At 37.1% G+C, this 26,667-nt stretch overlaps 7 protein-coding genes across 14 annotated transcripts in view; 4 read left to right on the top strand and 3 right to left on the bottom strand.

Moving 5' to 3' along the window:
- Positions 1 to 7,606, bottom strand: LOC143203650 (cyclic GMP-AMP synthase-like receptor). Of its 4 annotated transcripts, XM_076415897.1 has the most exons (8): positions 7,453 to 7,606; positions 7,137 to 7,398; positions 3,903 to 4,069; positions 3,690 to 3,842; positions 3,495 to 3,629; positions 3,287 to 3,409; positions 193 to 367; positions 1 to 133 (listed from the first exon to the last, which is right to left on the bottom strand). In XM_076415897.1, the coding sequence occupies exons 1-8, from the start codon at positions 7,537 to 7,539 to the stop codon at positions 114 to 116; spliced, it is 1,122 nt and encodes a 373-aa protein (XP_076272012.1). In that variant the 5' UTR covers positions 7,540 to 7,606; the 3' UTR covers positions 1 to 113. The 4 variants fall into 4 exon arrangements, with proteins under 4 accessions (XP_076272012.1, XP_076272011.1, XP_076272014.1 ...); XM_076415896.1 differs by having other exon boundaries at positions 1 to 367; XM_076415899.1 differs by lacking the exons at positions 1 to 133; positions 193 to 367 and adding an exon at positions 718 to 919.
- A 40-nt stretch (positions 7,607 to 7,646) lies between these two features.
- Positions 7,647 to 8,797, bottom strand: LOC143203651 (uncharacterized). The gene is made up of 2 exons (XM_076415900.1): positions 8,250 to 8,797; positions 7,647 to 8,190 (listed from the first exon to the last, which is right to left on the bottom strand). Exons 1-2 carry the CDS (start codon positions 8,706 to 8,708, stop codon positions 7,723 to 7,725), a joined length of 927 nt encoding a protein of 308 aa, XP_076272015.1. The 5' UTR covers positions 8,709 to 8,797; the 3' UTR covers positions 7,647 to 7,722.
- An 852-nt stretch (positions 8,798 to 9,649) lies between these two features.
- Positions 9,650 to 12,300, bottom strand: Neos (nuclear receptor coactivator protein neosin). The gene is made up of 8 exons (XM_076415892.1): positions 12,194 to 12,300; positions 11,662 to 12,099; positions 11,476 to 11,603; positions 11,218 to 11,375; positions 10,778 to 10,912; positions 10,522 to 10,721; positions 10,328 to 10,464; positions 9,650 to 10,268 (listed from the first exon to the last, which is right to left on the bottom strand). Exons 2-8 carry the CDS (start codon positions 11,963 to 11,965, stop codon positions 9,924 to 9,926), a joined length of 1,407 nt encoding a protein of 468 aa, XP_076272007.1. The 5' UTR covers positions 11,966 to 12,099; positions 12,194 to 12,300; the 3' UTR covers positions 9,650 to 9,923.
- A 169-nt stretch (positions 12,301 to 12,469) lies between these two features.
- On the top strand, positions 12,470 to 17,106 carry LOC143203648 (uncharacterized). Of its 5 annotated transcripts, none has more exons than XM_076415893.1 (11): positions 12,470 to 12,509; positions 12,561 to 13,678; positions 13,751 to 13,905; positions 14,231 to 14,329; positions 14,392 to 14,548; positions 14,613 to 14,797; positions 14,852 to 15,028; positions 15,266 to 15,459; positions 15,516 to 15,708; positions 15,762 to 15,986; positions 16,195 to 17,106. In XM_076415893.1, exons 4-11 carry the CDS (start codon positions 14,248 to 14,250, stop codon positions 16,305 to 16,307), a joined length of 1,326 nt encoding a protein of 441 aa, XP_076272008.1. In that variant the 5' UTR covers positions 12,470 to 12,509; positions 12,561 to 13,678; positions 13,751 to 13,905; positions 14,231 to 14,247; the 3' UTR covers positions 16,308 to 17,106. The 5 variants fall into 5 exon arrangements, 3 of the variants coding, with proteins under 3 accessions (XP_076272008.1, XP_076272009.1, XP_076272010.1); XR_013007393.1 differs by lacking the exon at positions 12,470 to 12,509 and having other exon boundaries at positions 13,549 to 13,678; positions 16,195 to 16,437; positions 16,515 to 17,106; XR_013007394.1 differs by lacking the exon at positions 12,470 to 12,509 and having other exon boundaries at positions 13,628 to 13,678; positions 13,723 to 13,905; positions 16,195 to 16,437; positions 16,515 to 17,106.
- On the top strand, positions 12,591 to 13,373 carry LOC143203883 (ubiquinone biosynthesis protein COQ4 homolog, mitochondrial). The gene has a single exon (XM_076416195.1). The coding sequence runs from the start codon at positions 12,591 to 12,593 to the stop codon at positions 13,371 to 13,373; it is 783 nt and encodes a 260-aa protein (XP_076272310.1).
- Positions 17,107 to 19,792: 2,686 nt separating the features above from the next.
- ckn (CRK like proto-oncogene, adaptor protein) overlaps positions 19,793 to 26,667 on the top strand; it is a 295,091-nt gene continuing 288,216 nt past the window's right edge. The window contains exon 1 of the mRNA XM_076415883.1: positions 19,793 to 19,880. The gene's annotated coding sequence lies outside the window, so the exon portion shown is untranslated. The remainder of the gene's footprint in view (positions 19,881 to 26,667) is intronic.
- On the top strand, positions 22,439 to 23,926 carry LOC143203584 (uncharacterized). The gene is made up of 2 exons (XM_076415797.1): positions 22,439 to 22,935; positions 23,038 to 23,926. The coding sequence occupies exons 1-2, from the start codon at positions 22,917 to 22,919 to the stop codon at positions 23,901 to 23,903; spliced, it is 885 nt and encodes a 294-aa protein (XP_076271912.1). The 5' UTR covers positions 22,439 to 22,916; the 3' UTR covers positions 23,904 to 23,926.

Below are 26,667 nucleotides of genomic sequence, written 5' to 3'. Positions count from 1 at the left end.
TTCCCTTGGTTAACCGTTTTTATAATATAGAAATATGTATTATAAAATAACTGTAATATAAACGCTTGTCATCGCATTTTAAAGAATGAGGGTTTCGGTCACCTTACAGTGGTTTAGTCGTACCAATTTTCTCCTAATTTTACGGTAAAAATAATGATTTTTCGTGTTATAACTTTGAAGGGATTACGTTACCGAAAAACTTTTCGATATTCCATGGAGATTTGTCCATAGTATTGAGTAGGCGCTGGTTTAAATGGTAAATATTATCCAACGTAACATCATTTATGCCCTGGAACAAATCATTGGCCGGATTCCAGTAATACGGCAGTAACTTGTCCTTGAGATATCGATTGTACCTACGCAGCATCTGAAAATTGAATAAGCGCAGTGATTCATTTGTCGCCATCATTATCGGTTTAACGGCGACTTCCCGACAATATAGACCACCCACTATACAGCGACACTATTTACGAATAATGCTTAAATTTATCAGCTGATTGTAACTTTATCAACGTTTTGGGAACTCGCTGAAAACAAAATGGTTTGACAGTTTAGCGTTAGTGCGAAAATGGAGTACTATAGTCCGTTCAAAGTACATACGTTATTTAAATTTGTGACATTAAAAGGTCGCAATGTTGCCGCATCAACTCTGAGTTTTAGTTCAGTTTGGCTTTGACATACAACAAAAATCTGAATAAAATAATTGAACAAAAATCATCAAATATAATTCATTTTAATATTATAGTACATCTAAAAACTACAGTTAATTATACAGCCACAATAGTTTATAGGTTAGAGTTCTAACCTCTTATCACTATTCCTTTCAAGAATTTTGCATACGTCTGATAACCGGACGACTTGGACAGGCTCATCCGTTTACGTGTTCGAACTAACCAGACAGCATTTTGTCTGTTTTTAACTAGAATAAAATGAGAAGGGACATTTTGTCTGATTCTGGAACGAATTTACAAATTGCGACAATACATTAAACATCTTGATGACATATGTACAAAAAAACTTTTAATAGACTATATATGTATAAAAAATAGGATCCGGAGGTAAAGAAGATCAGTAAGGACATAGAGAAGGTCAGACGGAAACGAAGAGATCAAAGGTAATTACAAAATGTACTGTTAAAAACTATACATTTACTGATTTTTACTGTAGTAAAACAGATTTTTTTGGCAAAATTAGTTTTTTTCATTCAACATAATTCCTTTCAAGGGTGATACACTGATTATAGCGACCCTCCAACTTTTTGATACCATTTTTATAGTACGATTTGTCCTTTGCTTCAAAATAGGCCTCAGTTTCGGCGATCATCTCTTCAGTCGACGAAAACTCGACTGCGTTGGACGCCAGATCTGGAGAATACGGTCGAGGAGGAAGCAATTCGAAGCCCAATTCATGGATTTTTAACACGATGCATTGTCTTGGTGAAGAAGTACTTTCTTTTTCAAACGGTCGAATAACGCTATGTAATAGTCGCTGCTGATGGTCCTTCCTTTTCCAAGGCAGTCAATGAAACGTTTACCCTGCGTAGAAGAACATGTCCACCAGTAAATATCAATCATCGTCAACTCCCCCAAGCAGAGCATGTTAAATATCTTGGTATGCATTTAGATCGACGCCTAACCTGGAAGAAGCACATACTCTCTAAACGGAAACAACTAGGACTAAAATTATATCAAATGTATTGGCTCATCGGGCGCAAATCCAAGTTATCATCAGATAACAAGGTATTGCTGTATGAGTCTATACTCAAGCCCATTTGGACATATGGAATTCAACTATGGGGTACCGCTAGCAAATCTAATATATCCATCATTCAACGGTTCCAAAATAAGGTGTTGCATGCCATTGTTGATGCTCCGTACTATATTTCAAATAAAGTGATACAACGCGATATTCCTCTAGAACCTATAACGAGTGTAATCCAACGTGTTTGTGTGAAGTACTTCGAAAGAGTGTCAGTGCATCCCAATGTACTCGCTAATCAGCTAAATATGCGACGTGATAGTGAAGTGTGTTGACTAAAACATTTAACACCACCTGATCTGATTACTGGACATATGTAGAGTTTAGAATAAGCATTAGAATAAGTCTAATTAATTAAGATAATATTTTATACAGAAGATTGCTTATTGAAGTGATTTTCTACATGCCATGTATATATAATATAAACAGAAGAAATACTTATTGCCAATAGGGCAAATTGTGGACTCACGAAGAGTAATAAAAAAAAAATGTGCATCCCAAAATACAGACGCCATAACCTTGCCAGAAGACTGTTGTGTAGTCGACTCGGATGACTGTCGATTGGAATTCAGAGTGAAATGATGAAGCCATGTTTCATCCATTGTCACATATCGACACAAAAACTCGGGTTTATTACGTTTGATCATCTTCAAACACTGCTCCGAATTAACTGGTCGTTGTTTTTGGTCAAAAGTGAGCTCGCACGGCACCCACTTTGCACAGGGCTTTCTCATACCCAAATATTGGTGAATGATATGATGTACACGTTCAGTTGATATCCTTAGAGTGTCTGGCCTTTCATTCAGTATCAATTTACGGTCATTCAAATGCATTTTGTGGATTTTTTAAATGTTTTCGTCGGTAACAACCTCTTTTGGACGTCCACTGCGCTCACCATCTTCGGTGCTCATTTCACCACATCTAAACTTAGCATGCCAATCCTTGATGGTTGATTTTCCTGAAACAGTGTCCAGAAACTCGGCATCAAGCCAAGTTTTTGCTTCAACTGTATTTTTTCCCTTCAAAAAGCAATATTTTATCAACACGCGAAATTCTTTTTATCCATTTTTATCACAATAACTAAAGTTGCTTCACTCAAAATGCTATAATTCACAGACTAATGATCCGACAGCTGTCAAATGTATACACGCATCTTTTGAGGGTTAGGGCTAACTAAAAAACATATGTATTTAATTCTAGTAGCGCCATCTATGTGTCAGGCCGGGGACTTTTCAATTAACCTGTTATATACTAATTATATATAATAAAGAACTAATAATTTAATCTCTAAACGCACTATTCCTTATGTTAGCCATACTGAAAATCGCTCTCAAAATAAATAAATAAACATCCCATAGGAACGAAGTGAGCCAAGCTAATCAGATTCCGTCCCTGCTTATATCGTAGCCATTAAAGCAAGTAATAAGTTAAAAGTAGCGACATCTATCTAGACGTCGCGAAATATTTCCCCAAAATTTCCTATAAAGTTAAATATCTATTTCTCTATGTTTGTTACATCGGTACAAACCTCCGTGAAAACGTCAGTCAGGGAACTGCTCCAGAATGCCTTATCCTTCTCGTCCACCATCCACAACGCTACGGTTTTGATATAGTAACTAGGTATCGGGTGATTGTATTTGTCTCTTATTCTCTACAATAATTAACGTCGGTTAATATTTAACCATGGAAATATTTGAATGAAAAAAATTACTGGTAATACCCAGATTGATACCTGCCTTTAAGAGCTTCACGGCCGGTTTCAGAAACGCTTTGCCCTTGATCAACTGGCCTTCCTGCTCCTGAAAGGAGAGTCTGCAGTACCGGTCGGTGTGCGGCTCTTTCAGCGGCTTGGATACGGCGAAGAAGTTCGTCTGAAATCGAAATCGACCCGTGTGATGTTCCCGATGTCATACTTCGTACGTAGGAACAACCTTATGAGGCACGTTGTTCCTCCTGAAGGGGGCGCCGGGCCATTGGGACTGCGGAAGCACGAAACACGGCACCAGGTCTAGCGATATCTCGTCGTCGATGGTGGATCCGGTAAGACTTAGCGTGATGGCTGGTCCGCCATTGGTCATCCTCACCTAGGACAAAAGCACCCGCTGATTCGGATCTCCTCATACGTATCCAATCCGATAACTCACCCGTACACTATCCTTTCCGAATGTGGCCGCCGAATAACCGTTGATGGTATTCTGGACGACGCTTTTCATCCAGTTCAGTACCCTGGGCGTGTTCAGATAGCGATCTCTGTCAACCAAAGAGAACAAGTCTCTAAATCGCAACTTTTTGGGTCGTGAAGTATTGGAAACTGTTGGACATGTTATTAAAAATAAAATGAGAGTATTAGCAGAAGTAATCAGTATTCTAGAGCAGTACTTGTTTTTATAGAGCTGCAGGCCTTGCGTACAAATATTCAAATAATCGACCGGACTTAACTAAATTTCCAACAGTTGAAACAGCTGGTGACTACTTCTGGGGAATCCCAACCGATATTTGGTAAACTTCTAAACGGCAATTTCCGTCTGATTTTGCGACGTTGCCGTTTACGACCAATCGAGAGGTAGAATCTAACGAACTACAACAGGCATTTTGAATTTGACCCTGGTACTGGTAGGAGCTATGTTTTCTGTTTATAGTTTACTAGCTGACCCGGCATACTGTCTCAATCGATAAATAAAAGACCTAATAATCCGTAATTAATTAAAAAAATGCTCGGCATGAATGAATTTTTATTATTATTTTCGATTAATTGCACATGATGTTTCATACTTAAAAAACAGCTTAAATTTAAAGCTTTCTGATAAACTATATTTTTGTTTTGTTTTGTGGTACGTAAGTAAACGAAGATGACGGTTTTACGACGCGCGAACACGCGACGTATAATCGTCCACGAAACAGGGAAACTCTAACTTGATTCAGCAAACTTCCAACGACTGGCCCTGAGATTTATTTATGGTCATCGCAAAGGTCAGACGTACTGGAAATTGTAAACCTTTAAAATCGAATGGTAAATCCGTTGGAATCATCGGTATATGCGGGATCAAGACATCCTCTCCTTTGTATTTTCCCTTTATGATTATTTCCTCAATGACGTTATTCATCATATTTTTCCCAGCCAGTCTTGTTCCATTCCACAGTCGAGATTGATTAATGTTCCTTGTCCTGGTTCATAACGGTGTCAAGTGATTTGAAGGAAACCAACTGTCTCGGAAGAAAATTCTGATGGTCGCATTTTTTCCTCCTGACCATTTTCTAAATGGACTACTGTAGGGTGTCTTTCATGGATCGCAAATGAAAAGATATTCCTGTGATATTTCGTCATTTGCATTGGTTATAATATTGGCGAGTATGGTACAATACAATGATTGTCTACATCAACATTTTGTCCTCCTACCTTCACAACTACCAATCGCCCATTGTCCGCAACTGATCGCCGACGCTACAATGGGTATCCATCAATTCCCGTTATGGTTTCAGCAATCAGGTCTCTTGGGTATCGCTTGGAACACTTGCCGTCAACCATACAGGGTGAATTGTAGTTGAAAACTCCGCAAGGTCCATGTATCATGTGTTTGGGAACTACTGCATGCAATTTTGGGTCAACTGTGGGAAAGTGGGCATGAAATTGTCCTGTATAATATGTGTAGCGCCAAATGATGTCATCTGGAAACAGCTGTTATATTTCTGAATGTTGGCCAAGAAGTGCTTAGAATCATTTCCAGTCCGAGAAACTAAAGGGCGTAAAGGATCTGGTCGTGGGACCAATTATGGCAATTTTACTTTGCCTCCAGCACAACATAATCCAGTAGATTCGCCACTGTATTTTGACGCCTTGCAATATTTACAAATTATTGTCATTTCCCCAATTGTTACCGATTTGTCAGCACAATAATCTATTGCCGCATCATAATGGAATGCAGCTCGTTCCAGGATCACAGGAACACTGTGTCTGCGGAATCGCTCAATTTCATTATGTCGTGCTCGCTGTTGTTGTGTTTGATGTGCACGAACTCGTTGCATTCTAAGCCTATCTACTTCATTGTCACTCTCTAAGAATGCAATTCTGACATAGCAATACGACTATTTTCTTGATCTGTCTCTCTCTGGCCATCAGTTAATTGATTGCGACGACATAAGTCAGGTCGTCTTCTCCTCGTCATCGTAAATTGTAATTAATCCAAGTGATTCTCGCGCACTTAGCAGTAAAGTGTCCCTATCACCAAAAAAAAAACAACAAAAAAAGAGCACATAATTTGAAATGTCGCTATCAGCGAAGGATCACCGAAGTTAAAAAAGTTCTCGCGGACGTAGATTGTCGGATTCGATCCTCGGCATCAAAGAAAAAACAAAATTGTTGTTTTTATTTACTTTCGAGCATCTTCATATTTCTTCACCTTTTAAACCTTCCCTGGACTTCCACAAATAATTCAAGATCAAAATTATCCAAATCGGTCCAGCCGTTCTCGAGTTTTAGCGAGACTAACGAACAACGATTCATTTATATATATATATATATATATATATATATATATATATATATATATATATATATATATATGTATATATATAAGAATATGATTCCAATCAAACTAGCTGCTAAAATTCCAATGCATGATATATTGGATGAAACCGGAGCAGGTTCAAAACATAAAAGTGACGCTACAAGTGTTGAAGCATGGGTAAATAAGATCAAAAATGTAGGATGTGTGTTACATAAGCCACAATCTTAACTTCCGAGCATCTACCCTACTTTAAAGAAAGAATATTTTATGTTAATCATAATAAATGAAAGTGGTTAATGAAAAAGATTAATTTGTGAATTTCAGAATATGTATTATACTTTTCAAGCACACGAATAATTTACAAGAGTATATATTGTTTTATTTTCTCTTTTTCTTGACAAAATTATAACTTGGGTCTCGACAAAATTCTATTTATATTATATTCTTCACATATACGTATAATTTTCAACAACTGGCAACGTTCAAATTCAAATCCTTGTGCGCAGGTCAGGATTCTCCGTAACTAGACGCGTGAACTAGTGAAATACACATTTTCTGCAATCCTTTAAAACTCCGACATAAATTTGTTTTTAAGATAGTTATGAATATTCAAAGCTAGAAACGTGATTTTCTTTTTTTTATTTAATTTTACAAAATTTAAAATTTTGTGGACGATTTCCCAAAAAATTATTAAACTGATAGTGAAATTTTCGGACTGTTTGGGCGTTTAGTAAAATCAAAGTCTGTTACCGTCACTTTGTCATTCATTTGTTTTTGTTTAAGGACAGGACCTTTAAAAAGTTATTTTCAGAATGATGTTTTATATTGAAACGTCGATTATTTTTTCACTATAACTTAACGGAAGTAGTTTACCTCTAGTAGGTTTGTTGGTGGCCGCCAAGTATCTGTTGTATGGATTAAAGAAGGTGATCTGGACGTAACCAGGTCTTTTTTCATCAACTCGTACTTGACTGTTGATATGTTTGGGTATCACAAGTTTTAGATCTAAATCATACTCATTTGGCTTGGTGATTTTTAGACCGTCATAGTAGCTGCCACCGTAATACAGTTCGGTGTATAGCTGATCGAACAAGTCATCAGCTTTCCGCATGGCTGGAATAAATTCGTCCAAAAACTACAATAAAAACGTATTATGTATACTAATATGCACAATGAGTGAATACCTTACGTTCGTCAAAATAACATTATTAGCTTCAACTTCCAATTGATTCAATCGTATGTACTTTTTGCAAATATCGTTCAGTATCTTCTCCATCGTTTTTCATATTACGTTTATCATATTACTCCATATGATGCAAATAACTGGTATTTTGTAGGTTATGTGAAATTATTTCATATGTGGTCGTAATGAATAAAAAACTATTAAAAAAACACAGGCGTATAATTATTAAAACAATACAAAACTATAAATAATGGAGAAATAAATATTTTTACAAGCTTAAACTATAAAACTAGTCTTCCACACTTCGATGATCTTATCAACCCTGGCCAGGGCGAAAAAGTCTCCATCAGTGCTGAATTTACAGTGATTAACCGATCCTTCGGAATTGACGGTATAGAGCGGGCGTCCCTCCATGATATCTATGATCCTCAGTTTGCCATCCAGACCGCTCGAGAGCAGATAGTTGGCCTTGGGATGCCAGTCCAAGCAAGTAGCGTTATCATGAACCCGATAATACTGTTGTAGTTTCTTGTTTTTGATGTCGTAAATTCGAACGGATCCTGAATTCATCGCAGCAGCTATTGTGTTGTTGTTCGCGTGCAGTGCTAAGTAATTCGGACTGCTCTGGGGAGCTGTGAAGACATGCACTAGTTCTTTACTGGTGGAATCCCATATTCGGATGGTTCGGTCATCAGAACAAGACACAATTAGATTACCCAACGCCGTGAATTTGGCACAACGCACCTGCGATATTACCAACAATAAAAACTTGGAAAAAGTAACAATATCACAACGTTACTCACCCAGTGGTTGTGCCCAGTGTAGCTCGTAATGAATTGTCCAGTGGCAACATCCCACATCTTGATAGATTTATCATTAGAACCGGTAATTAGTTTCGATCCATCAGGCGAGAAACGCACAGTATTTACCGCTGACGTATGGGCGGTGAACTCTTTCGAGCTGCCTAAAATCGTGGGTACCCAGAGTCTTACTGTATGATCCTTCGAGCTAGAGGCTAATAAATTACACCTGGGAGAAAAATCGACACAAGTCACACTGCCTTTATGCCCGGAAAACTGATAACTCAGTCCGCTTTTCTTAGGTTCGTTCCACTTGTTCCATATCATAATATTGTGATCTTCAGAAGACGTAGCCAAATGTTGGTTATTTGGATTAAAACTGATACAGGTGACGGGCTTTTTGTGTCCTTGCAACAGTACATGCACTTTCGGATCATCATTGGCGATATTTACCTCCGACATCTCCAGATAACACAACACTACCAAATCCTTTATTTACAATACAAATACAAACTAGGGGCATCAAGGCGGTTAATTTTCAAATTCAAAATTTAAGGTTAGGCGTAGTGACAGAACGGTAAATAAAAAGACACTAGTTTTTTTTTGAATATTGGAAATTATTAATTTTTATTTTATTTGATTTATTTTATTATATCTGAAATATTTCTAATTATACTTGATATTACTTAGTTTTATTTTGACTAATTATTGTTCATTAATGTTAACACAGATTAATTTTACTAAATTCCCAGCCAATCAGAACGCTTCAATTACAATACAATGTCGTGTTTAGTTTAAAATCTTGATCAATTTTGTTTCTAAACTCCATACTTCATCATTGTTGTAATAAATCTTTCATATGGTTTAATCATTTTAAAGAGTTATAGTAGCTAACCAAGAAATTCTCAAAATGAAGATTCTTTATTAGTCTCTAAGGTATTTATTTATAAAACGACTATATAGAAAGCGTATAGGGGACTAGGTTCAAGAGAAAGATAAAATAAAGTGAGTAAAACTACCTAAAGTAATTTTTTGTAATAAATATGTAATATTCCATATAATTATTTATAATTTATAATATTAACATACTTCATTTTTATTCAATGCCGAACCAGTCAAAACGCTTGATAAAAATTCAAATTCAAATAAAGCAAACGTCAAATATTTAGTTTATATTTTTGCCCATAAACTCGATACATTTTAATGCTGATGCACACTTAGATATTTTATTCGTTTCATTATTCGCCGCCTTTATTATCCATCATCCCTAAAATAAAGTGAGTAAAATTGACAGAAAAATTGAAAAAATTCTTTTTACGTTAACTATATTCATTATTAAATTAGGAAGTTTTTAAATAATATTAAAAGCCATATTTTCATTCTTGGATATTAAAACAATATAATTAAGATTGACCAGTGACTTTATTTCATATAGTAATTGATATATTTAATAATGAATAACTTTTTTAAGCCTCTCTGGACATTAAGTTATTATTTCTGTTCAATTGTGTTAAACCTTGCACGTCCAACTTAGAAATAATTCAAATATTATCAAGAACTAGACCGATTAAACATTTCTCGAGATAATCCTTAATAAACTAGAACGACTGTTACTTATCTTGTATATTTAAATCGAAATGAAAGTGATTGAAGATATTATCCGTAAATCTACGAGTTTTACATGTTCTCCGCGATGGTTTTCAGCATGTCCCCCGACAGTAGGCTGTCCAACGCTTTCTGAACGGAGGGATCCTTGAGCAGAGGCGTGGGCGCCTCCTTGGCCACCGGATCGGGCGCCGTGATGGAGGTCGGTATCATGGAATCCGAGCCCTTGTTCAGTATGTTCAGTATCCTGTTCTGCAGCTCGTTCTGCTTGGAGCTCGAGTCATTGGAATCGTGACTGACTCCCTCGATCACCTCGAATTCGAGCTGGAGATCGCGCCGTTCCTGGAGGTACTTGATGACGCGGTCGTACTGGGAACTGGTCAGCATCCGGTTTTCCGCGAGGAGATTGAGCAGCATCTGTAACAGGTATTTACGTTGTGTTGGTTGTTAGACATCGTCTGATAGTGTCGTCGCACCTGTACGGGCTTGGGATGTTGGTCGGACAGGTTCATTTTGTTGGGATCCTCGGGCTGGGGTTTCTCGCCGCGCATATACGCCTCGAAGTTCCTGGATATGAGCACGAGGGCGTCGTCCAGGGGCATGTTACGGTGTTCTGCGAATCGAAACCCGTTGATTTATGCCGGAGACGAGACAGTGTAAGAGAACCGACCTTGCGGAATGCTGTGCAGTATGTTCAGCGTCAGACTGCGATGTTCCTCGTTCTGCGGCATCACTAGTATGGCGTACAGGCATCCGCGACTCGATATGCTGGCCAGCACCCGGCCGATGGGCACGTTCTCGTTGGGGAACATCAGGTCCACGACCAGTCCCAGCGCTTTCAGTTTGGACTCGATAAACTCGGCGTACTCACTGCAATTTTCGGTAAACATAAGACCGGCACGAAAGAAGGATGTTATTGAACTCACACCAGCGCCCTGGACACGACGATGATCTCGCAGTCGTTCCTGTCGGATGATGGCGCGGCGATCTCGGGTTTCGGAGGGGGGTGTAAGCCTGGATTATAGTTGTCCACGTATTCGTTTCTCCCGCCATAGTAGCCTCTGAAATATACCTGTCTATCAGTGGTTCTCAACAACTTGCGTCTAAGCCAACTGCAAGTTGTTGGCATGTCCGCTAGAAATAACCTTTTTATCTCTAGTTTTCAAGTTTCTCCTCATTTTCAAGTTTTTTTTGTTGTCATTTTCGTTCAAAAAATGACAGGTTAATGAAAATATTATGGATTGTAAAGATTTTAACGTTGAATCGAATGGTGGTATAATCTTTTTTACAACCCTTAGTTTCAAAGCTATATAATGTAAACACAAAGACTTTTAAAATGTCCGAATTACATCATAATGACTCTTACTCTCTCTCTGGGAACATCATGTCTCTTGGGGGTGGTGCCTCGAATCTTTCGCGAGATCTGGGTTGGCCAGCGCCGCTTTTTCTACCTCCTCTCATCGGTTTTTTCCTACTGCGGTCGTCTTCAAATTTTTGTGGACTTACATTTACCGGCGCATCATCCTTAACAAATTAATGGTTCATTAAAATAGGTCTATAACGGAGAAATATTACATCGTAACATACACAGTGGGTGTTAAAAGAAAATTACAAAACATACTACCTTATCTTTACTGTGCTCCATACTATGATTCGGAGGTTCGAAATTAATTTTATCAAGAGCGACTGGATCAGGCTGTGTGGACATGGGGGATTGCGGGATCTGTCCCGGTTTATTGTGAAACGCGTCCGCTTTAAATAAAAAAAAAACAATATAAAAGCCACCTAATCATCATCGTATATTAAGTACCTTGATTCGGAGTTTGAGCAGGGTCTCTGTTGTTGCTTTTGGGTGCCAATGCCTGTTGTACATTTATTTTCCTACCCATCAACATTGTACCGTTCTCCGCCTGAATAGCTGCGTGAGCCTCCTGTTCGGTGTCATACTGAATGAACGCGAAGCCAGAATTTATAACCAGTCCCAAGATCTTTCCATATTTTGAGAATTTGTTGTCCAAGTCGTCGGCTATAACCGCTTTTGGTATACCGCCGATAAATATCCGAGACGGCGCTGTGGCCGGATTCTTCATGAACTGTTTGTCTGTACGATACATTTTCCTGTAACGGCCCCAAAACACCGATTTGTGGATATCTCAAGTGTTTGTTGTAGTGTTTGACAATACTTAACCTAAAAATTATGTTTTGCCGATTGGCCCTTTAAGCTTGGCATTGGCGGGTTAGTACACAACTGAAAAACATAAAGAATCATTTTGTATTTGTTGTTAGGCACCACTAAATTATCTCTAAGCGATATATAAATATATTGAAATAAATAAAAGTACCTAGCGACTCTAGAATTTTGTTTATTACCACACGGCGTTGTCAGATATCTAAAGTTTAAATATTTTAATATTTGGATGTAATTTAAACGACCAGTATATGACGGCTAAAATGTATTTTCAATTACAATAATAAATAACCAAATTCCGTATTAGCTGCATGTTTAATTATTTCTTATTGTTTAATTTATTCATTTTTATATCAATATTTCTTGATGATCTCTTTTATTGACATTAGGAAACTTGGCAACCTGGCTCGGTTTATTTTTATATAATGCATTTTATATCTTTAACTTACAATATAAAGAAATGCAGGAAGGTAATAGCTGGCACAATGCATTTAGTAAGAATTTTTATAATTAATTTGTAGGTTTGGTGAAATTTTAAATTTGTTTTAATAATGTCACTTCAAAGACATGTAAGTAGTACTCGACTAGTACCAAAACTGTTTCGACGTTATAGTAATGTTGCTGATGGGTTTGAAGCTGATTTTTGCAAGACCCATTGCCCTACCAACGCTTTCCAGAAGTCTCTTTTAATGGTGGGTTCAGCGGCTATATCTCTGTTCAATCCATTCAGGGCTGATATGATCGCTTGTCTGGGTGAGACCACTGGCGATCAGGCTTTAAAGTACATGAAAAGTTGCATGGAGCAATCCGGTGAAGGTTCCCAAATTCTAAGGGAACAGCCCAGGATAAATACCAGAACTGTACATTTGGAGCATCTGAAACATCTTCCAGAAGATACCTTAGGCTACATGTACTACAGATTTTTGGAGAAAAATCAAGTGACTCCTGATAGTCGTGACGCAGTGCAATTCGTTGACGATATGGAGCTTGCTTATGTCATACAACGGTACAGAGAAGCTCACGACCTAATACACACGGTTCTTCAGATGCCTACCAATATGTTGGGTGAGGTTACGGTGAAATGGGTTGAGGCCATTCAATTTAAACTTCCTATGTGTATTGGGGGTGCGATTTTCGGACCTCTCCGTCTTAAAACCAAGCACAGACAGTTATATTTGAATCATCATTTGCCTTGGGCTGTTAAAACTGGATTAGAAGCCAAGTTTCTTTTAAATATCTACTTTGAAAAGAGATGGGAACAAAAAGTCGACGATTTTTACAAAGAAATAAATATAACACCTTTAAAATTAAAGCAGCAGACTAAATCATTATAATGTATATTTTTAAATAAGAATATATAAAGTATTTATTGTCTATTTGATATATAAATTTAGGATTTTAATATATGAACATTATTTTCAATATAATTCTACATTTATTGCTACTTAAAAACAAATAAGGGAAATTTTTTATTTTATAATTTCGCACACCAATGATCTATCCTTGTAGGTAAAATAATTTTCTGTTTTTTATACTGAAAAACGTAACGCAACCAACAATTCATCCTGGTATTTTATACCAAGCCTCTGAAACTGTGACCTTCGTTCTACGAAGTATTTGAATTTAATCTTTCCGAAATGTAAGTGGAGTATATTATATTTTAATGATTTTGCTCCCTCATAGAATGCGCGGAACCGCGTTATTTTAACAGATCCGGCGTTGGATTACCTACCGTAGATTTCCAGCGTTTCGGATGTAGGCCTAGCAGTCTATAGGATAATTGGAATTCTAGCAACAATGGTGAAAAGCTGGTTTTCATCTTTAATTATGCTACCGGGCATAAATTAATTGCAGAATACACGAATCGTAAGTGCTTTGAATTTTTTAAAACTAAATTATCACAAACAATTTTTTGATGTTAGTTCCCTTTCCGTTAGTGGTTTGTTTGGGATAAAAAAAAGATAGGTTAAAAATTCAAGTCGCTAGACTTAAAAAATAACAAATGGTCAAGATTAATAGGAAAATTATGTAGATTTCTGTTTGTTTTTGGTAGTGCTGGCGAAAAAGCCGTATGGGACATGATATAAATTGCCTAATTAATCGCGAATAACGAAATTACGTTCAAGGTCTTTTTTTTATTAGGGAATTACTTAATTTTCTCATATTAAAACGTCGGTTTTTCGCATTCTAGAGCAAAAGGGGATCGGAATGGACCTAGCGGAAACAATGAAGAACGTATTGGCGAAGGGTTTGCAACAAGCATCTGTTAGTGACCTTCCGGCAGCAGCAAGTATTGGGAGAATTGTTTATTGTTTATTTTATATGATGGTAATGTTAGTGCTTTTTCCGCAGGCATGGGATTTCCAGGGGCCGGTTACGTGACGGAAAAAATATATATGTTGTTACAGTTATATTTGCAAAATAAAGGTTGGAATCCCACTGTTGAATTACTACAATGTTTCACGGAGTTGAAGGAGTCTTCTATGTTACCCAGTGCTACTTATCTACAGTAAATGCCTACTGTTTAGTATGTAAATCATATATTAACATTTAATTTATGTATTTTTATATAGAATGATGGCATCAAGAGTGACACTGGACTCTCAAGGGAGACTTATATTACGTGAAAATGGTAAAATTATCCTACCATTTGAACATTTTGCCAATGCAGTGATGTTGAAGCACATGAATGGTCCCCATGGCCTTCACTTAGGAGTTGAAGCAACTGTTCGTGCTGTTATGGAATCATACACAATTGGTACAGTCACATTATTTTTTTTATGAGCATTCTTTATTAACTTGTCTCTTATAGGACGTGATAATTTTGGAATGGAAAAGGAGTTCATCATTGAGGTGGTGCAGAATTGTCCTAATCCTGCTTGTAGATACTACAAGAGTCACATGGAGGTAAACCCAAAAACATTACAACAACACTTGGTTGCTGGGTATTTAGGGGAGAGGGGCCCATCAGCACCAGATGTCAGAGGCAGTAAGTTTTCTGTTATTAGTTTTAATAAGTATTTATACTTTTGTTTCTCTTGTCAATATATGTTTTAACATACATTCTTTTATACATTTTCATTATCATCTCAATATTTTACTATATCTTTTTGTTTAACATTTTTCTCTCTCTTGTTTTCTGGTGATATCTATATTAGTACTACTTAGTGTGTGTTCTGTTTCTGCTTAAAATGTTTAATACATGGTTTTATTTTTTGCTGATCAGGACTGGGATCTGCAGTCGATTTAACTAGTCAAGGTCTGGACCCAAAGGCACAATCTTCATTGATGGAAAGGTCAAAGTCAGTCGCCCCATCCCAGCAAGAAATCACTGCGGCTCTTCTCCAGCAACAGAGTAGAGTTATAGCACAACAAAACCTGGACAAGATCAATGCCAATTTGGAGAAGCAGCGCCAACAAGTTAGTGCTCCTTAATTATTGGGTTTCCTTGTCTAAATGGGAATTGTTTGAAACAGTTGCAGCTTCAACAGCAAATGGATCTGGTAGCTAAAAGGGAGAGAGAACAAAATCAGCAACAACAGCAGCAACAACAACAACAACAGCAGCAGCAACAGCAGCAACAACAACAACAACAGAAACACTTTGAAATGCCGCTGATGGATCACAAATTGGCCGATTTTCTGAAAGTGAATCTGGAAAATTTGGAAGGTAACCATATTCGAAAGGAAACCAGGGAAGTGTTAGTAATATCAACCGTCTAGGTTTAGGGGCAGCTAATAAGGACTTGCTGGCGTTACACAATGGTGCTTGGACTAATTCCAATAACATGCCGGCTTCAAACGACGACAAGCGAATGTCGGAGGGCGGTCAGGAGAAGATCGTCCGAGCTTTTAGTGAGGTGATGAAGAACATGCAGAGAATGAAAACCTACGTACGCCCATCGATGTGCAAACCTTATGGAAAGCAGTCGGAGGCTCTACAAAAAAGTAAGTCTTCGTTATTTTTTAGCGAATGATGCTTTGCGCGCTGTTTCATTTTAATGATGATAATCCGAGGTGAGTTCTTGAGAGCCCCACGGTGTGGCTTTCGAACGTTGATTTCGAAGCTTTGATCTTATCTGACCGAATAATCTTAAGTAGTCGCGCACGTTTTCGGAGTATACCCATAGCTAACTCGTCCGTTTCGCTTTTGAAGCACTGATGGACACTATCCAACTCATCCAGTCGCTGAGGAGCTTCCTGCCGCCGCCCCACATTCAGGTCAGCTCCTGGAAGAACGAGGATAAGCACCGCTACGAGGAGAATTAGCATGACGATGTTAGTGCAATAGGAAGTTAACAGGATTTCGTTCTGTCTAAAGACGTATTGATATTTGATTTTAGTTCCTTTTTTTCGGTTTTTCACTATCATAGTTATTTATTTATTTATCGGATCAACCGTAAGTATTTGCGTTGTGATATATATATATATTTTTTTTAATTTCGGTTTTTTCCTTTTCGGTACTTAATGATGAAGGAACGCTCTCGATTTCAGTTTTGTTTCTCAGCGGAGGGGTCAGAAGCTGGCGGAAAAAATCTAGTCAAAAAAAGAAAGAAAAAAACAAAATTTGTTCCTGTGATATTTTTCGAAGCTGTTTCTTTTCCTCATTATTTCGCTAAATCTATGTTATACGTTCGATGAGTTCTGGCCTAAAAGTATTTTCGTGAGACTGTTGCGCTCGTTCTTAATCACGGCTTATATGACCTGTATAGCTAGTTAGGAACAAATGTATTGTTAAGAAGTTGGGGGAATCTGTTTATTTGTTTTCGTTTTTTTTTTGGAGGGAGGGGGGAGGTGTCGTACTGTCGGTGGAGATCTGTGGGTCTGATGGTCTTGCCAATTAATTTTTACGATGTCCGTTTAGTTAGTCGAGGGGTACAACCCGCGCATGTTTTGCGGTTCGAGTCCCAAGGGCTTTGCTTTATTTCTGTGTTACGCCTATATGTTTATGTAAGGTGACACAATAATTTTTTTTATATACGTGCATATATATACTTTAGTATATATTTAATGGAATCTCTTGAAACATTTTTGTGCAATTTTTAAATAAAATAAAATATGGTATTTAGTTCAGTGGGCTTTCATTGATATCCAGACCGAAAATCCCTGTACCTGTTATTCCTGTTATCCGTTAGGTACCATTGAGTGATACTGTCAGGGATACGTCGAATTGTTGCGATAAGTTGGTGCCCCATTGATGAAAATGAAGAGAAGAAGTAGTGAATTGTTAGATCCTCCGAGTCTCCAACAATACTGCGTCTCTTCGTTATCTAACCCAAGTGATGGCTTAAAATATGAACACTTGCTACCACCTGAAAATGTGAATGGTTTTGAAGAAGTCACCAACGGTCAGTCACACACATGGACACTTTCCTCCAGAAGAACATGACTGAAGGGTTGTTCATGACACGCTGAAGGCTTTGAAGAACTGATAATTGATATAAATTTATTTTTGAGTATTGATACGTCCTTGGTGCACATTTGATGGTCCTCTGAACTGCAATGTTTCTGCCCAAATTTCCGTGGTTTTCAGGCTATGGCGTGATTTTTTAAGCTTATATATTCCAGTGAGGGAATATTGTCTTCAGGTTCTGCTGCTGACTGTTGGATGTCACTCCACCTTTAAACATAGGAATTGATGCAATTATGTAAAAAGTTGAGTCAGTAAAAGATATTAGCGTAAAATATGATGCTACGAACTCATTGATCTGATCGATCTGATGTTCACTGATGATGCTTCTGGCATTCTTCATAATATAATTCGCACTGTACAGCTATATGGCTTGAAAGTGAGTGAAGAAACAACCAGCGGATCACCTGAGATTGTAAATTTCAAAAGAATTCAGTCCTTGAAATCAGTAATACATAAGGAGCAAGAAAGCCTAACTGACCGCGTTGTAGGAGCTGCAGTTTCTCGGAGATGGTGTGTGTGGAAGAGGGGAAACATTACAATCAAAACTTTAAGTTGCTTGTTTCGAATGCTTATGTTGGCCGACCTTCTGAATGGCTCATAGACTTAGATATTTGTTAGCTTGTAAGATTTAATAGTTCAGTGCAGAGTTGAGGAATAAATTTATAGGTGCAGAGTACATTGGTCTGAGTCAATTGATGATTTTTTGATTTTGCTTGATACAGGGAGGGAAAAATATTTACGCACACTCATCCGGGGAGAGCTTAGCCTAGGACCGGTTTCACCATGTTAGGTGTGACCGCTTCTGGGCGTATCTTCAGCTAGTCCTATGCGTTGCTGATACGACATTGGACTTGATACGAAAAGTTTGATAGCTGGATAACCTGTGGGGGATACCAGAAATATTTTACAACAGATAATGGCTGCTGTTAGTGGATTATTCACGGAATTTCTTCATTATTATTGAGGATTGATGAGGTTGATGATGATTGCATTACAGTGTTATAGCTATATGAGATGTTTTGTATGAAATGTAATTCTGATACTAAAAATTCTGGGCCGATGTAATGGTCTGCTATATATATTTGGTATAAGTGCGTGAAATTATCTAACATATCCACTTTGAAAGTATACTGTATTTGCTAATCACCTTTTCTGCGAACCAATAGCAACTTATAAGAGTTTCTTTCCTTTTCCAAATAAGCTAGAGGCCAGGCAGCGGCAATAAATTGTGAAACACTAACCGACAATATGCCAAAGAGACCCAAGATACCGTCATAAAGCTATAAAAACGGTATTTTGGGAAACAAATATAAGAATTTCATAAACATATTTAACGATTTTACTTATTTTTATATATATATATATATATATATATATATATATATATATATATATATTAAATGCGGATTTCAAAGTGCGATAGGTAATAGATTGTAGATCTTGATGATGTAAGTTCACTGATTGACTGATTCACTGCTATTTTGGATAGGCTATACTTGTGTGTAGGAATGTTTGTTATGTGGGTATTGACTTTGTTTATTTGTCCGAACATTCACTGTTTTTTCGTGAAAGGAATTTGGAGGAGAACAGAGGAAACTGATTCATTTCCACTTGTTTATTTCGATGTGAGAACCAGGTTATGCGGAAGTGCCAAGGTGAGAGAATCGATGAGATAGGCTAAGATTAAAGATGGAGAACAAACAAAGCGGATGCACACACAACAATCGAACAATTCCTATATGTGTTTCGTCTCATCGCCATCTATCGCATGTTAACGATAACTCATAGGGGGAGAGAAACGATAGCGTCCTGTCCCAACGCCTGGCGATTGTAATTCCCGACATTCCGGACCTGGAGCGCGGTGAATTGGAGTGGAACGGGCCCCGATCTGACGCCGACTCGTCTAGAACGGCGCCCGTTCATCCACAGGACGACGGGAGCGTCGTAGTCCCCGCGACCGCCAGACGGCGCAACCACCGACACACTAATCAATATTTAGAAGTCGACGGGATTCGAACTTGCCCCGAGAAAAAATAACAAAAAAAAACCACGTCCGTCGGTACCCCCCGGCGAGAAGCCGCATGACGATAGGTCGTCGTCTATCGGTCGTCTCGGCCCTCTGACACCGTCGTCCCCCATCCCGGAACACGTCCTGGAATGACGGTTCGGTGACATAGTCCGGCGGTCCGTGTGTATTTTCGTCCTGCCAAACCGAGCGTTGACCCTGGCCGTTGTTTTCCTTGTCCCCAGGCGGGTAGCGGTACCACCGGTGGCGGTTCGGCCGAGTCCTGGTGATTGCCCGTGTCAGTGAGGACCTCGGTCCGTGTCTATCAGTGATTTTGAGGTTAAGTGAGGCAGGAGGTCGGTGCGGAGGCAGCGATGGAGTGAGCCCAGCAGCGGACTTCGATAGATATCGTCTCCGATAGAAGGTGAGTGACTATATGTATCGCTCTTCAATGATATTTCTTTGATAATCGTCCGAAAACCCACTTTTTACATGCATAAATGTCCCTGGAAGATTGATCACTTCCTAGACTTCGTTTTATTCCCCCCGCAACGCCTCACTAGGTCAGACCGTGTCTATTATTCCTCGTAACTTGTTTTTTGTTCTTCTTGTTTGGATATTACAGGTCGAGGAATATTAACACGATCCGGCAACTGTGTAATCCATCAATCATCCGTCCGTCAATATTAGTGTTGGACATATCTACATAATTCCAAAAAAAAAACATTTTCAATAATCGATTATTTTGGGTATAACCTAATATGAATTAAGGTTTTAGAATTAGAATAATTTAGATATATAAATCTTATTTTATATTGCATTAAGTTCTACATTATTTTTCTATTGTTCCATTGACATTAAAACAGTTTGTTAGCCTAAAATTTAAATGTTATTAGGCACTTGCTTGGGCGATTTATAATAGTGCCCATCTCTGTTTTGTTGGCAGTACTTTATTTGTCACTTTAACCTTAAATTTAAAGGTTGTTTTGCTAGATTTGAACAATCTGAACTAGACGTCATTGAATATGAAATATATAAATGCGTTTACTTTTGGCAGTTTAATTCTTGTTATGTTATCATAAAATTTAAATGTTATTAGGCACTTTCTTAGGATGTTTCTAGAGTCCATCTCAGTTCTATTAACAGTACTTTATCTGGCATTTTAACCTAAAAATTTTACTGTCCTAACCTTAAAATTGAATGTTATTTTATTAGGTTTGAATAATCTGACCTAAATGGCGTTGGACCTGAAATATTTAAGAGCAGTTATTTTTGACAGTACAATGCTTGTTAGCCTAAAATTTAAATGTTATTAGGCACTTTCTTGGGATGTTTCTAGAGTCTATCTCTGTTCTATTGATAGTACTTTATCTGTCACTTTAATCTGAAATTTTTACTGTGGGTTTTTTTATAGGGTTCTATTGACAGGGAATTGTTTGTTAACCTAAAAATTGTTATTATATGTTATTTTGTGTGATTAAATTATTTATTTTAATATATTTTTTTAGAGAAGCTGTATGTTATCTTTTTTGTTAATTAATGACTGGATCCGGATATTACCATAATGAATAACAGTCTACTTGATTTTACATTATTTTCTATCAGTTTATTTTTGATGTATATTTTCAATAATCTTATATATAAAAATGAATCGCAAAATATGTTCCTAAGCGCATAACTCAACAACGCCTGGACCAATTTGGCCAAATCTTTTTTTAAAATGTTCGTTGAAGTTCAGGGATGGTTTTTACGGCGAGAAAAATTAGAATTATTGCTGGAAAAACCCTAAAAATAGCCCTTTTTGTTTGAATTTGTTTCGTGTATCAGTTGACAATTCATCTGTCATCTGTCAAAAGTCATCTGTAACAGACAACTTTTTTTTTTAAAATTTGATATGACTTGAACTCAAATCCTTTTAATCCGTACGAATTGTTTTATTTATTTAAAATTTTTTATTTGTTTAAAATTTAATTCAAATTTTAAATAAATAAAACAATTCGTACGGCTTAAAAGGATTTGAGTTCAAGTCATATCAAATTTAAAAAAAAAAGTTGTCTGTTACAGATGACTTTTGACAGATGACAGATGAATTGTCAAGTGATACACGAAACAAATTCGTATATCGTGTTTTGTGCAGAGTGTTTAGTTAGTTAGTGTTTGTTTAGTTCGTGATTAGTGAAAAAATAATTTATATTTGATATGCCTCCTATAAGACGAAGCAATTTAGGTAGAAGAACCAGAAATGCTATAAACCAAGCTAATTACCGATCTAATCGTACTGCACAAGAACGTGACGACGGAAATGAACGTGAAAGAATTCGGATATCACAAACGCGTGAAGCGCGAGCGCGACATTCAACTAATAATCGCGCAAGTTTGAATCCAGCTGCTTTCAGTTACGATGTGTCAATTGACTACAGTAACTACCAATGTGTTGTTATTGGTTCTATGAACTTGGTTTGCTCACACTGTAAGGCATTAAAATACAAAAACGAAGCCAATGGATTGTGTTGCGCAAATGGTAAAGTGAAATTGATACAATTGGATCCACCACCAGAACCATTGTACTCATTGGTTTCAGGAATAGGAACAGATTCTATACACTTTTTGACACATATTCAACAATATAACAATTGCTTTCAAATGACTTCATTTGGGGCAACAAATGCAGTTCGGGAAAATTTTATGCCAACTTTCAAGGTATGTATTATAGCAGTTACTCATAATTATTTTAGCGAACAAAATTTTCTGTCACCAAAGTTAAGATGTGTTACTAATCTTCAATTTCTTAATCATTACGAAATATATCACTTAGTCATCATATTATATGGTGATTCAGTTTCAGTGACACTTTTATTATATTTTATATTTGATAAATATTAGTTAAAACTAAATATATACTTTTTAAGATCAAATATTATTTAAGTTTGATCATTGACAATCCATTAATTTATACCACACCATAATATTTTTTTTATTTACAGATACAAGGGCAAATATATCACAGAGCAGGTTCACTGTTACCAGTGTCAGATAGCGACAACAAATTCCTGCAAATTTATTTTATGGGCAATTCACCACAAGAAATTGATCTGCGTTGTGCACATAACAATTTAGTAAAAAGGTCTATTGTAGAACAATTACAAACTTTATTTCATCAACACAATCAATTGATTATATTGTTTAAAACTGCCCTGGATCTGATGCCATCCGATAATCACAAAATTGTAATCAGAGCTGATAAAACACCTGCAGGTCAACATACAAGACGTTTTAATGCACCAACTATTGATGAAGTTGCTATCGTTGTAGTTGGAGAAAACTTGGAATCCCGTGATATTTTTTACATCGTCGGAATTTTCAATTACAACCTATAAAGGAAACACACCGCTCATATGATGCACTGCAATATCCCATTATATTTTGGCAAGGTGAAGATGGCTACGATTTATCAATAAAAATGATAAATCCCATTACAGGTAACTAAAATATTAGTTTAGCTATGGCGATAATATCTCAGTCACTATATTATGTATTTTAATTTTATATTTGAATGTTATTAAAACAAAATCTGTTTACAGGTTCTGAAACCAACAAAAAAGTCAGTTCAATGAACTATTATTCATACCGCCTAATGATTCGGGAAAATGCAGATAATCACATATTGAAATGTCGGCGATTATATCACAAATATGTTGATGACATGTATGTTAAAATTGAAACGGAGAGATTAACATTCATCAGGTTGAATCAAACCAAACTCCGATCTGAAGAGTATATTCACCTTCGAGATGCGATTAATACTGATGGAAATGCACAGAATGTCGGTCGGATGACTATTCTTCCAGCAACATACATCGGAAGCCCTCGGCATATGCACGAATATGCTCAAGATGCCATGTCGTATGTTCGTCATTATGGTACAGCAGATTTGTTCATCACATTTACATGCAATCCGCAATGGATACAAATTAAGCAGGAGTTATTACCTGGGAAATCATCCATTGATCGTCATGATATTACAGCCAGAGTCTTTAGACAAAAGTTGAAATCTTTAATGAATTTCATCGTAAAACATAATGTGTTTGGTGAGACACGCTGCTGGATGTATTCTGTGGAGTGGCAGAAACGAGGATTGCCACATGCACACATTTTGGTTTGGTTGGTTGAAAAGATAAGGCCAAATGAAGTTGATGCAGTGATATCAGCTGAAATCCCTAATGTACAAGTAGATCCTGGATTGCATGAGGTAGTTATCAAAAACATGATACATGGTCCCTGTGGAACTCTTAATCAAAATTCACCGTGTATGATGGATGGTAAATGTTCAAAACGATATCCACGGACATTAATATCGGAAACAATTACTGGTAATGACGGTTATCCATTGTATCGTCGCAGATCGACAGCAGACAATGGAAAATCAACAATTGTCAAATTAAATTAACAAGATATTGAAATAGATAATCGTTGGATTGTTCCATATTCACCCATTTTATCAAAGACATTCAAAGCACACATCAACGTTGAATCTTGCCATTCAGTGAAATCGATTAAATACATTTGCAAATATGTAACCAAAGGGAGTGATATGGCTGTGATTGGAATTGGTGCAGAGAATTCTAATGATGAAGTTACCCAATACCAAATGGGCCGCTATGTCAGTAGTAATGAAGCAGTTTGGCGAATATTTTCTTTTCCTATTCATGAGAGACACCCTTCTGTTGTTCACTTAGCTGTGCATTTAGAAAATGGACAAAGAGTGTATTTTACAGCACAGAACGCAGTACAAAGAGCTGCTCAGCCACCATCTACTACATTAACCAGTTTTTTTGAGACATGCCAAAACGATGATTTCGCACAAACATTGCTATATTCTGAAATGCCAAAATATTATACCTGGAATCAATCCTCAAGGAGATTTATACGACGGAAACAAGGAAAACCAGTTCCAGGATATACAGATGTATATTCCACCGATGCGATTGGCCGGATTTATTCAGTACATCCAAGCAATGATGAATGTTTTTATTTACGACTGCTATTAGTCAATGTACGTGGCCCAACATCATTCCAACAGTTACGAACTGTTGATGGTGAATTGTGTGGATCCTACAGAGAAGCCTGTCAACGTTTGCAATTGCTTGAAAATGACGCTCATTGGGATCAAACTCTCAATGATGCTGTAATATCATCACACACTCATCAAATACGAACATTGTTTTCTATAATCATATCTACATGCTTCCCATCAAACCCAATTGATTTGTGGATGAAGTACAAAGATTATATGTGTGATGATATTTTGTATCAAATACGGAATAGAATGGGAAATCCAAATATACAAATCAGTGAAGAAATTTACAATGAAGCATTGATTTCAATTGAGGACATGTGCTTGATAATGTCAAACAAACTATTAATTCAATTAGGCCTGACCGCGCCCAATCGTCCAATGCATGACGCTTTTAACCAAGAGTTGCATCGAGAAAGACTGTATGATCTCAACGCTTTGAAAGAATAAATTCAAACAAATCTTCCACTGTTAAATGAACAACAGAAGTATGTATTTGAAACTCTTATGAAAGTAACAAATGATGAAACTGGAGGGATTTATTTCTTAGATGCACCTGGTGGTACAGGAAAAACTTTTTTTATTTCATTAATATTAGCAACAATTCGCTCACAAAATAAAATTGCACTTGCACTCGCTTCGTCGGGAATCGCAGCAGCTTTGCTTGAAGGTGGTCGAACAGCCCATTCAGCACTAAAATTGCCATTAAATATGCAAAGCAATGAAACTCCAACCTGCAACGTTTCGAAGAACTCTGCAATGGCAAAGGTTTTGCAGCAATGTAAATTGATTGTTTGGGATGAATGCACGATGGCACATAAAAAATCTTTGGAGGCTTTAGACAGAACCTTAAAAGATCTACGTAGCAATAATAACCGATTTGGTGGTGCAATGATTTTATTAGCAGGAGATTTTCGTCAAACATTGCCAGTGATTCCACGATCAACGCCAGCTGATGAACTCAATGCATGTCTAAAGTCCTCCAATTTGTGGAAACATGTTAAAGTACTTCATTTAAGCAAGAATATGCGTGTCGAGTTGCAAAATGACCAATCTGGAAACATATTCTCTAAACAACTCATTGACATTGGTAATGGCAAATTTCCTATAGACATGTTGACGGCTTGCTTTTGCTATGACTATAAACAAGTCCCAGGGGCAATCATTAAGTGTTTGTGGTATTAATCTAGAAAACCCATGTTTCTCACATGGTCAATTGTATGTTGCCTGTTCCCGTGTTGGAAAACCATCAGATTTGTTTATCTATGCGCCAGGTAATCAAACAAAAAACATCGTATACCACAAAGCAATATAATGATAATAATAATAATAATTATGATTCACATGATTAACAATAAAGCGATTACTTACTTTTCAATCCTTATATATGTTTTATTTAATTATTTTTTATTCACAACGCCCTATCACCAGGGTGATGGTTCTGTTCAGGAGAATTTTTTAAAATACGTAGGCACAAAAACTGCCACATTACAAATCTTTTTGACAGGACGAAGTCTGTCGGGTCAGCTAGTATATCATAATTTTTGTTTTTGTCATGACAACTTTGTTTCACCTACTAGATGTAAGGTCATAGTTGATATATAAGACAAAATATCCCGGTCTTTATATTCCATATTTTGCCATTATCGATACATATCGATTATATAACTTACATAAATATTACATCATACCCTGAGATTTTTGTTATGCGTTAATATTCAAATTCCGTTGCTATTAAACCCGTAATTACATCGTAAACTATCAATATCCACCTTACGAATTGCCGGAATAGATAAAAACGGAGGTTACGTTGCCATTTTCGGAGGCGCTAAACTTTACACAGATTCTATATCTGCGATTCGGTCGTGATTTCGATTTTTTCGCAATCGTTAATCGGCGGACGAATATGGATAATTACTGGCCGATCTCCCGCGTTCAAATACCATCGCATTAAGTAATCCGTATTGCGAATTTCCTCAGGCTCGCTCGACGGAACTGCGGGAATGTTGAGACAAGAGTCTAGTCCTGGAGAATCCCCGTATGCGCACAGCGCACCAGATCCTACTATTTATAATCAAAATTCCAACAGTGCAGGAACAAATAAACTATAAACAATCCTTAACCTTACAAAAGATAG

The sequence above is a fragment of the Rhynchophorus ferrugineus genome, unplaced genomic scaffold, assembly GCF_030347505.1.
Source record: "Rhynchophorus ferrugineus isolate W39M unplaced genomic scaffold, kcgeb_rfMv2 rfM10, whole genome shotgun sequence".
Classification (NCBI taxonomy): Eukaryota; Metazoa; Arthropoda; class Insecta; order Coleoptera; family Curculionidae; genus Rhynchophorus; species Rhynchophorus ferrugineus.
The sequence above is the reverse complement of the archived record's forward strand: the minus strand, read 5'-3'. Positions and strand labels throughout refer to the sequence as shown.

Bases quoted from the DNA above. Each gene is read 5' to 3' on its own strand.
- LOC143203650 (XM_076415896.1), bottom strand. From the start codon at position 7,539: ATGGAGAAGATACTGAACGATATTTGCAAAAAGTACATACGATTGAAT. The intron at 7,399-7,452 runs GTAAGGTATTCA...TTTTTATTGTAG, and splicing joins ATAATGTTATTTTGACGAAC to TTTTTGGACGAATTTATTCC. The intron at 3,630-3,689 runs GTTGTTCCTACG...TTTCGATTTCAG, and splicing joins GGAACAACGTGCCTCATAAG to ACGAACTTCTTCGCCGTATC.
- LOC143203651 (XM_076415900.1), bottom strand. From the start codon at position 8,708: ATGTCGGAGGTAAATATCGCCAATGATGATCCGAAAGTGCATGTACTG. The intron at 8,191-8,249 runs GTGAGTAACGTT...GTAATATCGCAG, and splicing joins ACACTGGGCACAACCACTGG to GTGCGTTGTGCCAAATTCAC.
- Neos (XM_076415892.1), bottom strand. From the start codon at position 11,965: ATGTATCGTACAGACAAACAGTTCATGAAGAATCCGGCCACAGCGCCG. The intron at 11,604-11,661 runs GTACTTAATATA...TTTTATTTAAAG, and splicing joins TGCTCAAACTCCGAATCAAG to CGGACGCGTTTCACAATAAA. The intron at 10,722-10,777 runs GTGAGTTCAATA...CGAAAATTGCAG, and splicing joins GTCGTGTCCAGGGCGCTGGT to TGAGTACGCCGAGTTTATCG.
- LOC143203883 (XM_076416195.1), top strand. From the start codon at position 12,591: ATGTCACTTCAAAGACATGTAAGTAGTACTCGACTAGTACCAAAACTG.
- LOC143203648 (XM_076415893.1), top strand. From the start codon at position 14,248: ATGGACCTAGCGGAAACAATGAAGAACGTATTGGCGAAGGGTTTGCAA. The intron at 14,330-14,391 runs GTATTGGGAGAA...CTTTTTCCGCAG, and splicing joins TGACCTTCCGGCAGCAGCAA to GCATGGGATTTCCAGGGGCC. The intron at 15,987-16,194 runs GTAAGTCTTCGT...TCGCTTTTGAAG, and splicing joins GTCGGAGGCTCTACAAAAAA to CACTGATGGACACTATCCAA.